The following is a 14,608-nucleotide window of genomic DNA, read 5'->3' on the forward strand; positions in this document are numbered from 1 at the left end:
GACCAGTAAGTACCAGAAGGGTCCCCTCCTCATTACCGTTGCCAAGTCAAGTGGCGTCTGTCCCTCCTGGTTCTTCATCGTGGGATCGGCTCCATGAGCCAACAGCAGAGCGCAGAGCTGAGTTCTCCCTTTCTGCGCCGCTTCGTGAAGGGGAGTAAAAGCCCACTTGTCAGTGGCGTTGACACAAGTGTTGTACTTGATCAGCAGGGCGGCTATGTCCACGTGCTAAACAAAGGGGTGGAGGGGAAGAGGGGCAAGAAAGGGAGGAAGCAGTGAGAGATGAAGACGAGAACAAGCACAAGGAGGAAGACACGGGAGGGATGAAAAGCAGAAGGGATTAGGGAAAAAAAAAAAAAAAAGAAATTAGATCAGAGGAGCGAGGAGGTGGTTGGCGGAGGGATTGAAAACAGCAATAAAATGTGTTGGTGAATTAGAGCTATAAATGTGTGAAAAGAAAAAAAAATGTAAATATGTGGGATTCTGCCTGAAACGGCAAAGAACTGTGACATGATTCCTCTTTTCCCTCGTCTTTCTTCTCCTTCTTTCCTCAGTTCTTGTCTTCGTGCCAAAAACAATGTAGCTTGTTTTTGAGTAACAGGAGGAGATGCTCCAATGTGTGTGTGTGTGTGTGTGTTCGTTCCCACAATGCAGAGCTCATAAAGTTTTTATGCAAACATTGGTTTCATGACTCTTTTAGTAGCAACATGCTGGCTAGATATGAGGACTCAAACAACTAAGGACTCGGGATGAAGAGGAAGAAAAACATACTACTTTGGAAGACCTAACTCAAATAGTAATGATTACAGCTCAAATAGGGACACAAAAGAAACAAAAAGAAACTATGGTCTTTAGAATTCAACATCACAGATGGACTACAAAACATGCTGCGGATATTTGCTGGGCAGTGAACAGAAAAAAGCTATTTTTCTAATTCCTCTAAAAACTGCTGCACTAAAAAGTCATGAAAAAAAGGTACTTTTTTTTAGCCATGTAAACAAAAGAAAAAAAAAATATTGTCCAATTCTAACACGCTTGAAAGTCAATGTATGGGACATCCACATTTACTCTCCAACTCAGCCTGAACCCTTTAAGAGAAACTTTCTTCTCATTTCTTTGAGCAATCTTCAGGTCTAGTTCTCCAGGCTTCTTGAAGGACATCCCAAAGCTCTCCTTTGGATGTCGACTGCCTTTTGTTCCGTTGTGATCCCACACTACTTCAATGACGGGGAGGATTCATCCCTCCATCAGACCTGTTGCCACTGATTTTCAGTCCACTTCTTGTGTCATTTGGCACAGCTCAGACTTTTCTCCCTGTTTCCCTTCCTGAGAATGTCCTCTCGGCAGCCACTCTTCCACGGAGCCCATTTCTGATGAGGCTTCGGTGAACAGTAGCTGGGTCAACTGAAGGTCCAGATGCATCTCTCAGGTCCTGTGTGAGGCCTTGGCTGGATTTCTGCTGGATTTCTTAAAGACATCACTTTCAGATACTATTAATCTGCTGTAGATAGTCTTTCAGGCCTGACACTTCTTTTGTCCTCCACTTGTCCACACCATACTGAGATGGGCCTAGTTTACAACTAACAGCTCTTTGGGAATCACCTTACTGGTGTAAAAATGCTACTTTGTGATTATCAAGCTGTGTTATCGTTGGCAATTTTCACAGACGCAACTAAAGATAACTGAAAAAAAAAGATGCGTCTCAGTGACAGGCTGCTAAGAACAAAGAGCCTGGAGATGCATCCATCCCTGGAGTTGGGTGCCTTTTCTATGCTTGAATGATTCATAGGGCAGGAAGAGAAATCCTCTGAAAGGACTGGACTGAAAATGAGTGAAAAAGCAGCTAATATTCAAAAGGAAAAACTTTTAAATACCTTAAGAAAGCCTGGAGAAATGACTTAGAAGCAAATAAGGTGTATATGGAGCCGGCTTAACTTTAAAATATTCATCTGAGATCATTCAGACTTGTTATATGAAGAGAAATTGTCACTTTCAATTCCAATCCTGTGGCTCTGTGCAACAGCACGAGGTGAAATAGCAAGTTGACACTTTTACTGAATACAAGTTGCAACCTATATACATTTAGCAGCTGGCGAAGGCGTGGAAAGTGAGAGGTGAATGTGCGTGTGGTTGTGCCTCTTACTCCGTATGAGGCGGCATTGTGTAAAGGTATCAACCCTCCTTTATCCTGTGCATTCACGTCGGCTCCGTGTTCCAGCAGATACTCTGCTACCTCCAAGTTGTTATAACCAGCTGGAGAGCACAGCAGAACAGGGGGGGAGGGGGGCAGAGAGGAGCACAGAAACCATACAATCAGGTAATGACTGGAGGAAGCAGGGATAAAGAAAGAAAGAATATCAGCCTACTTGAGCCGCAAAGAGACAGAACTCATTATCATCTTTCCCTTTTAAAAGAAAGCACATCGAGGCAGAGGAAGTGTGGGCGTTAAAGCGGTCAGATCCGCCGAATGTGTGAAAAAAAAAAAAAAAAAAAGATTACAGACCTTCAAAGTGCTTTTCAGCAGTTTGTTAACTTATGAACTGTCAGTCATGCTGCCAATCAGTTTCCATTAGAGATATACTTTATCATCACAAAAAAAAAAAAACGCAGCCCGTTCACAAAATGAGATATATAGATGTTAAGAGGCTCGGTGCGCAAAACACACACACACATAAAGAGAAAAATTAAATTCTTTCCCAGAAAATATGATTCCCAGAAGAATCACTGCGAGAACGACGGAGAATAAAGCACCCGGTTTCTACTGCAGAGCCACAAAACCCCAACTTTCCCGTGAATGCTGGTGTGCGCTATTCCAGCTGTTTGCCAGGAGTTCATTAGCACATAAATGTGATATTCTCGCCTGAGCTCATCACAACACCTTGTAACAAGAGCGAGACTAACACAATGAAAGGTTTAAATCACCGACCGTATCCGTTACCGAGTCGGAGTACATTACAACGGACCTATTATTCTGGGGTAGGAAGAGGGTCTCACTTCAGAAAATGATTTCCAGTTGAGCACTTGTTCTGTGGATCGCGCAGAGAGATGAGTGTTTCTGTGTTAATTTCTGGGTGTTTACACCAGCGAGAACCTCATTTAGCATTTGGGCTTGTTCAGGCTCGTTGGTGTGAGGTGCCACAGCAGAACGGTGCCTCTGTTATCTCTGAAGCCGTTGCCGCGGTGATTACAGATACAGGATACATACAGAACAGCGTCTGCGTGTCCTCCAGGGTGAAACGATTATCTCTGCTTTCAGGACCTTAAAATCCACATCATCCAGATCCAGCGTCATTCTAGGTCAAGTGATCTTATCCATGATTGCGATAGAAAGGTAAATTTAGCTCACTCGGAACATTTGGGCATGTCCATCTATAAATATTCATATTAACAGTTAATTTTTCAAGCGGATAGAGAATAAGAGGCCGATGCCCCCGAGCAACGGGGCCCACATGCTGCGAGTGAGAAGAAACAAATGGCTTTGGCTGGCTGAAAATGTGCAGAGAGAAAACATCTTTAAAACATTTCCCCCGACGCACTTATTCACTTTGCAACAACGATTCACGTGAAAAATATTGCTCCAAGTTAAACGCCTGTAAATAAGAGAATGCCATGAATTGTAGTAAAACCTACAGACTGATGCGAATATGGCGTTAAGGAGCTCATATTTCACAATATCAACTCACGAGCCTCGTCAATAAAGGATGAGAGGCTTGCTGAAAGCAGCTTCTGGTGGCCGCTCGTCAGTCGACTGGCAGGTTTTGTTGTTTTCACAGGCAACCGGAAGGCGTAAAACAAACCACGGGCTGTTTTTCTTTCGTGGCACATCCCGTTTCAGACTTCAAGTAAGAAAAATAATCCAAATGATCCATTTAGGTGTTTGGTTTACTGGATTTTATTTTGGGTTTTTTGTCATAATGTATGTAATCACCCGGAGAACTGTCACGGTGAAATCTGTTTGTTACAAATTGAGCCTTTCTCAATAAAAATGCATGAGATTTTACAATCCCCATCTTTAAAAAGCCCTTTTCCTCGAGATGAGCTATCAGTTGCTCTTAAGCCAGAGAAGTCCACCAGAGGAGCCCTTTGACTCATCTTTACATTCATCCACCATTCATAACCTGACGTACAGAATATAATGATGAAAAGACTTTTTCTTTTTTTTTTTTTTGGAGGCATCTAACAGCATTTTTGGATTTCTGATCTAAAATCCCCCGTGTTAAAAAGCTTTGACACCAATCTGTCAGCGAAATGTAGAAAGAATTTCAAGCCTTGCTTGATCAAATGTTCAGACCTCTGTTACAAAAATCCGAGCAGAGATAGCTGTACACGATTTTCAGATTCATAACGTAACGCCTTGAAACGGGAAAAGTTGGGATGTCCGTAAGCGACTGAGGAGCTGCCTGGGCCATATCCGTTATTTAAAAAGGCCATCCTATCCATCTGTAGATCGGATTGCGAAAACTCTGCCCGCGAGATAGTAGCTGTAGCTTCTCAAAGAGGCTGTTTAAGGTGTGTTTAGTGTGTGTGAGCGTGTTACCTGCGAGGTGCAGCGGGGTGGAGTTGCGGCCCTGAGTGTCCCTGCAGTTGATGTTGTCGGGGCTGCATAGCTTCTGCACCCTGGCCAGGCAACCTTTCTTGGACGCGTCCAGCAGAGCGGCATCTCCTCTCAGCAGGTCCTGGATGTCCGTGTCCCCGTCCTTCACCAGGTCCAGAGGCGTGTTCCCGTCCCGGTTCTTCTTGGTCGGGTCTGCTCCGTGCTGGAGGGGGCGAGGCCAAGAAGAAGATGGAGAAGTTTGATGCACACACTTTAAGAAGCACGCCAGCGTTTTCTAATGAACCCAATGACTAAATGTCGCGGGAAAACATTATCTACCACCCGTCACTTCAAAACACATTTGCTCTGAAAATCCCAAACCGCTCCGACCCCCAGAAGACGCATTTCATTTGGACGAAGGAAGAAATGATGACAGGTGACGAGTGAGACGGGGATGCAGGTCATTCACTTGCGCAGAAGAGAGGGAGAAATGAAAATAAGTCTTTGAGAGGTGAAGACAGGGCCGTCAGTGAAGTGGAAAACACCAGACACCCAGGGGATGATGGGAAAGCAGACGCTCAGCTGTCTCCTGGGTTATAGTTCAACCTGTCACTTCATTGCGAGCTTTGAAATGTGCTCATTAGGACCGGATGTTGAGGGACCGCTCCCCTGGGTATCCACCGGTGGCCTGGAACTGTCCGTTATCTTCTATCCTCTCATGGCTGGATCCAGACTTGTTTTGATCCTAAAGTCTGAGTTTTTTTTGGTTTTTTTCCCCCTCGCCCACCCGCTCAATCTTTTTTATTCCATTCTTTTCTGCTGCTGTAATTACTCTCTCATTGTAATCTATCCTCTACCCCGGGAAATGAGAGAGGAAACAATCAAGGACATTTACATAGAAACAAAGAAAAAGAGCTTGGATTTATGTAAGTCAACAGTGCAGACACCTGGGTAATTATCTTGAACGGTGACAGCCACCATGACTAGAGTAACAGAAAGACGTCCCTTCGCTCAACAACATTCAGCTTTAATCTCACGCCCTTGACGTTCACATATTTCGAGCCAACGAGACAAGTTCAACCTTTACTCAAATTAAAATCATGCTATATCTTCAAAACATCAAAATGCAAAAAGATTTGGAGTTCGGGGAGCAAGCGCAGGTCTAATCCGAGCACAAACTCGACGATGGGAAGTAGAGAACGAGCAGAGGGGACAAACAAACGCTGCCGCTGAACCTTGGAACGGTTTATTCAAAACGAAAGAAGAGTCAAACCCCGAGGCCTCGGCACATTAACACAGCGGCGAGGGAACACACTGTGTGAGCACGCTGGAGTGGGAAGTATGCCCAGTGTGCACAGGAATCACAATCAAACGCTTAAAATCCAACCACGATTTACCAATCGCAGAACAAGACTGTAGAAACATTCAAATAAGCCAAACCTTCCCTCTGCTATGGTTAATCGATCATGCGTTTGGGTCTCTAACCCGTGCCTCCAGAACTGTTATTGCAAGAGCCGAAGCAGCCCTCAGATCAGTGGAAGCGTGGCCCCGGGGAGCTGCTCTATCTCTGAACTCCAGAGCTGGGATTTATCTGCACATGGGGCCACATGAGGTTTACACAGCAACACTCAGGCAACGGCGCTTCAGCTGCTGCTGTTGTACACGTAATGATAACACTAATGAAAAAAGTAACAGGATTTAAGCTTAGCAAAACAAACCTCACTTTTACTGCATCCCGCTACGTGAGAAATAAACTCTCACTAAGTTAAGCTCGCCTTGTGTTAGATGAAGAGAAATAAAGCTGTTGAGGCAGATGGCGTTTCTCGACGAGAGCAGATCCACCACAATGGCACCGGCCTGAATAAAACAAACGCTTGTCTTGGCTCGTGTTAGCTACTTCCTCAAATCAGAGACACACACCTGAGTGAAAAGGTCTGCAATGTGTGAATCTAAGCCTGAGTTCTATGAAGCTAAATCAGTTTCAATATTCACAAATGCGCAGGACAAGATTTACAAATGTATTTCTGATGCACACACAAATATATAGCATTTGTGAATATTGAAACCGATTTAGCTCCATACAGTTCTGCTTGAATTTATTCATTCAAAGTGTTCCTTTTAGATGGAACAGGTCCCGAGCAAAGAGGCTCGTACCCTCAAAACGCAGTTCAGGAAGTAACTCTTTGATGATCATTGGTTAGATTATCATCAGTGGGTGACCACAGCTCGCTTTCCATTCACACTTCTGTTGTGATTGAAGGTCAAATGAAAAATGTGGCGCATTTCGGCCCTAGGTTTAGGAACGATCAAAGATGGACTTGTGTGTGGCTGACTCTTAACAAGCACGCCCCAGAGTTTCTGTTAAGATATTCAGATCACATCATCTCAAGGCTGCACTCAGGGTCTACTCGCACGCAAAGTCCGATTATACAGCCAGATCTCAGGACTAAACAATGCATTCCCCAACGCCGCGTAAATTAGTCATCGCAAGAGAGAGGCTTGACAGGTTCCGCGGTGTCGAAAACAAATGAGCAGACGGGAGAATACGGTTCGTTGACTGAGGAGACCAAAATAAAAGAATCAGAACAATCTCTATGGGTGCAGTTTTCAGGATAGACTCCACTGCTTTTTCAATTAATTGAGACAATTTTTCTAAAAAATGCCAGAAAAGAAATAACCAAAAGTAAAATTCCTAATTTACAGGAAGTAGTCACGGTATTTCTTCCGATGACTTGTTTTGTTGAATCAACAGCCCGGAACACAACAATCCACTCAGATGAAACAGAGAGACGTAGGCCTTCTGGCACTAGAGAACATTTGGCATGTTTTTGTTTGTACAAGGATTTTATTCCTTAACTGTCATCTCTCGAAACTCGTCTTTTCCACGACTTCCTGCTGTGTGGTACCTTTTTCCTTGTTTATTTTTCCCTGATCACTTTTTGCATCCACTCGAGACGAAGCTCTGCCCGTTTGCTTCTGTTCGGACAGAGATGTGGATGCGCGCCGCCGGGCAGCGTCCACTGCCTGTGACCGCGCCGCCTGCGCTTCATCGCTTTCACAAGGCGAGGCTTTCTGAGGAGGTGAACACCCACCGGTGTGACGCTAAATTTACAGGGAAAACCTCAACACGGCCCCTTTAAACAAAGTCCCAGTGTGTAACATTTCACTGGCTATATTGCAAAGCAATATTCGTAAAATGTCTTTAAATCTTTTTTTTAGTTTTTTTAAATGCTGGGGCTCCTCTGCACCATTAACTCACACCACCACCTTTCTACAGTAGCCCGGGATTGAAAAACACTTTATTTCCTCCTTAAACCCAGCTCCCATAGCTTCTCCTGTATTACTGAAAGAGGAGGGTAAGGCAGGAGGTATTGGGTGGAATGCAATCAACAGCCTTGCCTCTAAAAGTAAGCGTGACCAACACATCGGATTGCTCACCTTTTTCCCCACTCGGCTGACCGTCTCAGTCTCAAACATATCTAATTTGGTTGCTTTACTTCACAGCAAATTTGTCTTTGCTCGACTGTTTCCGCTGAAAGTTTTATCGTCACACCTGTGAGTTCTTCAATGTTTCTGTTAGAGTGCCTCACGTTTATCTCAAAAGTGATCTGACAGTTGATTATCTCTCGCTTGTATCCCACGTGTGGCGTGCTTACTGCATATGTGTGCGTCTAGCCTTCGAGTTCAGCTGTGTTGATTTAGCCTTAATTTATGCAGGCCCCATATGCCCCCCCCCCCAACAGCGCGGTGATGTAACCTTGTCTGGAGGTGTTTGTGATGGGAAAAGCAAAAAAACGCATTCAGCTGTGAAAGTGCAACATTTCACAGGATTCGTTTAGGTTCAAAGAGACGCCGTTACGCAACAGTTATTTTCGGTTTTTCCACTTCAGAAAGCTCCCGGAGAGCATGAAAAGTCAAACCTTTTTGTGAAGATCTGCATCCGATTTGGCAATTAAAAGAAGATTTTCAGTGGGGATTTCGGAGAATACTGTGGTCTAATTGGTAATGTTGATTTGAAGGAGCTGGGTGGCACACATTGCTCACAGGACGCGCGCAGCTTAAGATGTCATCGCTTGCGTTAGCAACAGATTCTTCCTTCGTTTTTAAACTTTTTGGTCAAGACTGTGGACTGTGACAGAAAATGGTGAAGGTTGCTCTCTACAGTCTCCCTGAACATGAAGCGTTTTGAGATCTTCTTTAATCAGACAAAAAAATTTCCCATTAATATATAAATTTGATTATCTGATCGCCTGACCAATAAAGAGGGTGGTGCATCCTTTCAAATAGTAGTGACCCCCCCTCTCTACTTCAAAGCTGCATTGATGCAGCTTTAATGTGCGGCACTGCATATTTGCATTGACAGATCTAAAAGCGGGTTGTAAGCAAAGGGACAAGCGAGTCAAACCTTTAGCAGCAGCTTGCAGATCTCATATTTGCCCTTTGCCGCGGCTTCGTGGAGCGGCGTGAACTTCCACAAGTCGGCCACGTTGACCGAGGCTCCGTGTCTCACCAACAGCTCGGCCACCTCGTAGTGACCATACGAACAGGCGTTGTGAAGTGGAACCAGACCCCTGCGGAGGGAAGCAGTTACACCGGCAGAATTTGTTTAATCAAAGTCGTTTTTATTTCAGCACTGAACAAACGAGGAACCGCAGGCTCAGGCGTCTCACCCTTTATCCTTGGCGTGCACGTCGGCCCCGTGGTGCAGCAGGTACTCCACCACCGACACTCGGTTGTAGCCAGCAGCAAAGTGAAGAGGAGTGGAGTGTCGTCCCTCCAGATCTCTACAATTAACATTCTGAGCAGTACACAATGACTGCGGAGACACAAAAGATTCAGAATGATTCATTCTCCTTGTTCTATTTCAGAAAAAACGCTTCGATGTGAATCCAAACTAAGGCTTCTTGTGTAAACACCTAACTGTAGTTCTTACATTCTGAAATCCCAAACACCATCGGGGTGACATTCGGTCTTTTACTCAAATGTCTCCTCAGCTACCGACTAAAGAACAGATGGATCTCTTTTTCAGACTCTGAGTCTTCTTCACTTTGTTTCATCCCTCACCTTTATTATTTTTTTTCTTCCTTCAATCCGCACACAATTTTACCCAACAGCAAGGCAAACGCATTTTTGTGTGTGTGTGTTTGTCTGTTTTGCCAAAAGTATCGATGCGAAGTATTCAGATCTTTTGATATGATACACCAGCTTCGAAGCTCTGTTTGGTCTGAAACCTGCTCGATGAGTTCACGTTGGTTGACATCTAATTCCACCTCTGTGTCTATAGCTTCAAAAACAGCATATTCGTATTGTTGTTCATACAGTTATAGCAACTGTTCCCACAAATATATTAGTGTTTAAGGAGATGCGAGTCTTTGTTGAGAATGGTACCTTTCTGGGCAAGATGACCTCCTTTTGTATCCTAAACAAAACACTTAAAAAGGATTTTGCATCTCTCAGAGCTAGTTATTCTCACAATCAGTGCCATAAAGCACACCAAAGCTACTAAGTTCTTTGTTTTGTTTTCTTTCCATGTCCATTTCCATATTTCCGACTAAGGCACTTCGGATTCTTTGGAGAATAAAAGGTTTTTCATTTTCTCCACCTTTTAGCACCATATTCCAAAAGCAAACGGGCAGCGTTTTGTTGTTTGACGCTCAAGTTCATTTGGGCATAGAGATTTAAAAGTATTTAATGGATTCAAACTAACCGATGACAGTTTCAGCTGGAGAGATGCCATATACGGCATCTGACGTGTCACTTGCACACTCTGCCATGCAGTGCGACTTGATGAAAACTGACCAAAGTCACATCATTGGGGACCAGTTTCCATTGCCAACATCAAAAGGTGACAAAATGCAGGTAAACTACCTTGACAGTGTCCAGGTCTCCAGCTTTAGCAGCCTCCAGGAGTCTGTAGTCCACATCAGAGTTTCTCACGGGGACGTTCTCTGCAGAGCAAAAAACACAGTGAAAATACGGCAATGCAGTGGTTAAAAAACAGAGGAAGCAAAAATGAAGTACCGGGTCTCCATCAAAGCCTTTATTCTATCTGGTCCTGCTATGATAAAGGAAGCTCCATCTGTCATTTTGCAGAGCCTTTCTTGTGTGTTTACATTTTAAATGTTCAAATAAGATCCTAGCTTATGTAATACAGCATTGTTTTTAGCATACGACTGAGGTTAATTAGATTGAGGTAGAAATGACTACTTTTATTTGTCAATGACTGCATCTTTTTGTCAACTACAGTCTGGTGTGAGGACATTGTGATTTGATAAACTAATGAAATGGCCTTGCTGTCGAGCTTTAAAGATGACTGAACTGCTGGTTTGTCTGCGGACGCCCGTGCACTCTGGAGAAACCGCTTGAATAAGGGCAACCGGACTTCTTCAGCTCGATTCTCGAAGATATTTCAGCCCTCAACGAAAGCTTTCCTCGTTTCTAACAAGCTGGCGGAGTTTTGGCTTTTAAGCAGCTGAGAGCCCGTTCACACTTGGCGGGGGGGCCGTTTAAGACATTCTCATCCGTGAGTTGTTTAACTTCCTGATCAAACACGTTCTGGTCACAAGACCCAACGTGTGAACGGCTGTGAGACCACCTGGGAAAGCATGTTATATTCATGTTAGTCATGTCTCGTTGCCTTCATTTCATGTCTTAGAATTACCACGACCTGGAGGACCGGTCGCCAGTTTTACTTTTACGCCACTAAAAGTATGAAAGAAAAAGATGTTTTTTTTTTTTTGTTTGTTTTTTTTCATTGGAGTCACTGGATGTAAACATAAACTTTATCAGAGATTTAAAAAAATCCATCAGCCTTTGTTCTGCAGCAAAACAATGTGATGCAGAGTCTGTTCCAGTGGGCTGGCTCACTCTGCCTCAGAATCTGTTTACCCATCTGCACCTTCATTCTGAAAATATCAATACTGACCTTTACAAAACTATTCCAGTTAATCCCGTCATTTGCAAATGCTGCACAGCAATGAAAGCAGAGCTCACCCACACACCCGCCCACTCAGCTGGCTCCTCTCACACACACACACACACACACACACACACACACACACACACACACACACACACACACACACACACACACACACACACACACACACACAAAGCGTAGCATACCATTGAGTATTTGCTGAACGGCTTCATTTCCCATTTGAGCGGCGGTGAAGCCCTGCAGCGACACCAGCGAGGCGTCTGCCCCGTATCCTAGCAACAGCCTGCAGGTCTGAAGGTGGCCTGCCAGCGCAGCACGATGCAGCGCCGTCTGACCCAGCGTGTCGAGGGCGTTCACCTGCAAAGACGAAAGTCTCTGCGTTACGGTTTCTGTGTATCCACAATTACATTCAACAGATAAACACGTCCGATGTTCGACCTGTCGTATTATTAGAAGTCTTTTCCAAGTGATTTTACTCTTACAACCGTGTCCGTTTCAGGCACAATGTCCTATATTTTGTCAACTTGGTTCTGCCTTTGTTAATAATTTAGATGCACAAAGACCTCTGTCCATAAATGACCTACAACTTCTGGAGAAACATTTCCAACAGCACCTAAAATTCCCACTGCACAATGGTGAGAGAACAGCATCCTTTTTATCTAAAAGAGCAGGGGTTTGTTCACTTCTGATGGTTAGAACATGTTGACGAAAGTGTGCCACGACACAAAGAGGATTTCTGAGGAAACAAGGAAAAAGGGCTATTGATGTGAATCAGGGTGGGAAAGACATAGATGATGAAAACCACCAAAGAGTTTGGAGTCTTCCCCACTTCACATCAGAGAATTTTGGTCACCCATCCCAGGAGCGGTCGACCATCAATGGATCAATTGGATCTTTTATATTTTTTATTCAAGCAGAAATTTAGACATTCTATCAGGTCCCGATTGCAGACTGAGAAATGTATGTGCAAAAAGTAATAACAGGACATAAAGCAAAGCAAGCACATCATTTGGTATTTTACATTCATATTCGTTGACAAAGATGGCTCTGCAGCGATCTTTTCTCTTGGCTGGTGCGGCGTTTTTTTTCCCTGTTGATCCATGTGGGAGAAATCCCATTAAATGAAAAAATAGAAAAGATCAAATGATCAAATACCGCTCATATTGACTGCACATGAGAAAAATACTGATCTGGATATGCAGACGAGTGCACAGAGGACATAGTTATCTGTGGATATACAGCAGAAAGGTTTTACCATTGCAAAGAATGATGGTGGAAGAGAACAAACAAAAGAATAATAAAGAACATTTAAATGTACGAGGGACAATAAAGATTCCAATAAAGTTAGAAGATCTGTTAAAAAATCTTGCAATTTACCTTTGCCCCGTGCTTCTGCAGCACCTCCATGATGTCATTGTGGGCACGTTCTGCCGCCACATGGAGAGGAGTCATGAAACTACAGAGAGAGCAGAGAAAAGGAGAAGATTCGTTTTGTGCTTTTCAACATAACCCTTTAACAAAGCTAGACTACCTCCAGTCACCATTGCTTGGTTTTCTTCTATTTTTACAAGGAAAAGAAAATACTGCATCATTATAGATTAAAAAAAAAAAAAAAAAAAAAGAAAAGAGTTGAAGAGTAGCTCCCTACCGAGGCCAATGCCCTTCCTTGCAACTGTAACAACTTCAGTCTATGCAGGGCCAACACCCTGAATCTGTTAAAAACACTCCGAACCTTTGGGAAACATAAGCGTTACAGCCCAAAGTCTCTTCTGAAGCGACTTAATTCTGCTTTCACATAACTGTGTAATGACTGAGGATTTGTGTGAAGTTGCCTGCAGGGTGAGCTTCAACACTGCATTTCTACTGTTGACATTAAGTATTCCAGGTTAGTGAATGGTGGATCATCAGGTTCACCGCCCCAAATCAGATCAGAATTTCACACTTTATGAACAGACTTTATCTGTTTCTATTCTTTTCCAAAGCCACAACCGGTTAAAGGCTAGCGTGTGACTGAACTGCGATCAAAGCAAAACGCAGTGACGACAGCCCAGGTTGAGAGTGCAGCGTATGATGGGGTGCTTGAGCGTACAACTCTCTGGAGACAAATTTTCAAAGTGAACTGAAAGAATCAACTCAGTCACAGACCAAATCAGCTAATCTGTGCCTTTTAGCAACGACGAACGCTGCTTTGGTGACTGAATGCATCCTTTTCAGCTCAGCAACATCTAACATCTAAAAATAGCAATAAATGAATCATAAAGCCAGTAACGGCCGTCCATGCTACAGGACACATAAGCAACGTGACGTCCACCTCCAGAATAAATCATTAAATAATGCATGCAGGTGAAAACAGCACTCACTCTTTATTCTTCTCGTTGACGTTGGCGCCCTTCCTCAACAGCAGCTCCGTGACCTGTTTCCTTTTGGGGTGAGGCGATGCTACCGCACAGTGCTAACACACACACAAACACACACACACACACAGAGAAACATCAGTCTAGAAAGTTGGCGCCGCTGTATAATGACGTGCGGAATGGGAGCTAATCTTACCAGCGCAGTTTCATGTGTGTGAGGGTGCTTAAAGTTAATGATCTCCAGAGCCAGGCTCTTCTTAGCCTTGGCTATGTCGGCTTCTCGAGCGGCTTGAAGCAGCGAGTGGCCCTTAAACTCATCTGAAGACACATACAAATAGAAAATCTCCATATATATAGGACCAGAGGACACAGATTGGTGCTGCGACAGCATGTGAAAACAGCAGAAAATTCTCACCCCAAAAACAATAAAGTAAATGACTCAATTAGCACTGACCCTGTGGCACGACAATGCCACCGAAAGATCTTTTTAAACTTTTGTTTTGTGCCAGAGCTTCAATTACATGTGACGCAAACAGCGTGTGTGCTCGAGCCGGAGCGCTAACAAGTGATTATCTCTACAGGAGTGAAAATTAGAAGGAAAAATACCGACAAAACAAAACAAAAAAAAATAAAAAATGTTAATGCTTCCAAAACATTTCTGGCTGCACAAAAAGGAGTCCATTCAAGACAACCTGCTGACTGAGCCGCAGCCTTCATGCATTCAATAATGAGACAAATATTAAGCCCTCGAAAGAGGTCCCATCTTCAAGGAGACACGGTCAA

At 43.8% G+C, this 14,608-nt stretch overlaps 1 protein-coding gene across 2 annotated transcripts in view; it reads right to left on the bottom strand.

The window, feature by feature from the left end:
* LOC142372301 (poly [ADP-ribose] polymerase tankyrase-1) overlaps positions 1-14,608 on the bottom strand; it is an 81,098-nt gene that overhangs the window by 12,703 nt on the left and 53,787 nt on the right. For both annotated transcript variants that reach the window (XM_075455145.1, XM_075455146.1), the window contains 10 exons: positions 14,022-14,143; positions 13,832-13,923; positions 12,849-12,927; positions 11,657-11,828; positions 10,400-10,479; positions 9,202-9,347; positions 8,937-9,102; positions 4,535-4,754; positions 2,141-2,250; positions 37-225 (listed from right to left, as the gene is read on the bottom strand). In XM_075455145.1, the coding sequence (XP_075311260.1) occupies positions 37-225; positions 2,141-2,250; positions 4,535-4,754; positions 8,937-9,102; positions 9,202-9,347; positions 10,400-10,479; positions 11,657-11,828; positions 12,849-12,927; positions 13,832-13,923; positions 14,022-14,143 (1,376 nt within the window). The remainder of the gene's footprint in view (positions 1-36; positions 226-2,140; positions 2,251-4,534; positions 4,755-8,936; positions 9,103-9,201; positions 9,348-10,399; positions 10,480-11,656; positions 11,829-12,848; positions 12,928-13,831; positions 13,924-14,021; positions 14,144-14,608) is intronic.

This window comes from Odontesthes bonariensis, chromosome 22 (genome assembly GCF_027942865.1).
Source record: "Odontesthes bonariensis isolate fOdoBon6 chromosome 22, fOdoBon6.hap1, whole genome shotgun sequence".
NCBI lineage: Eukaryota > Metazoa > Chordata > Actinopteri > Atheriniformes > Atherinopsidae > Odontesthes > Odontesthes bonariensis.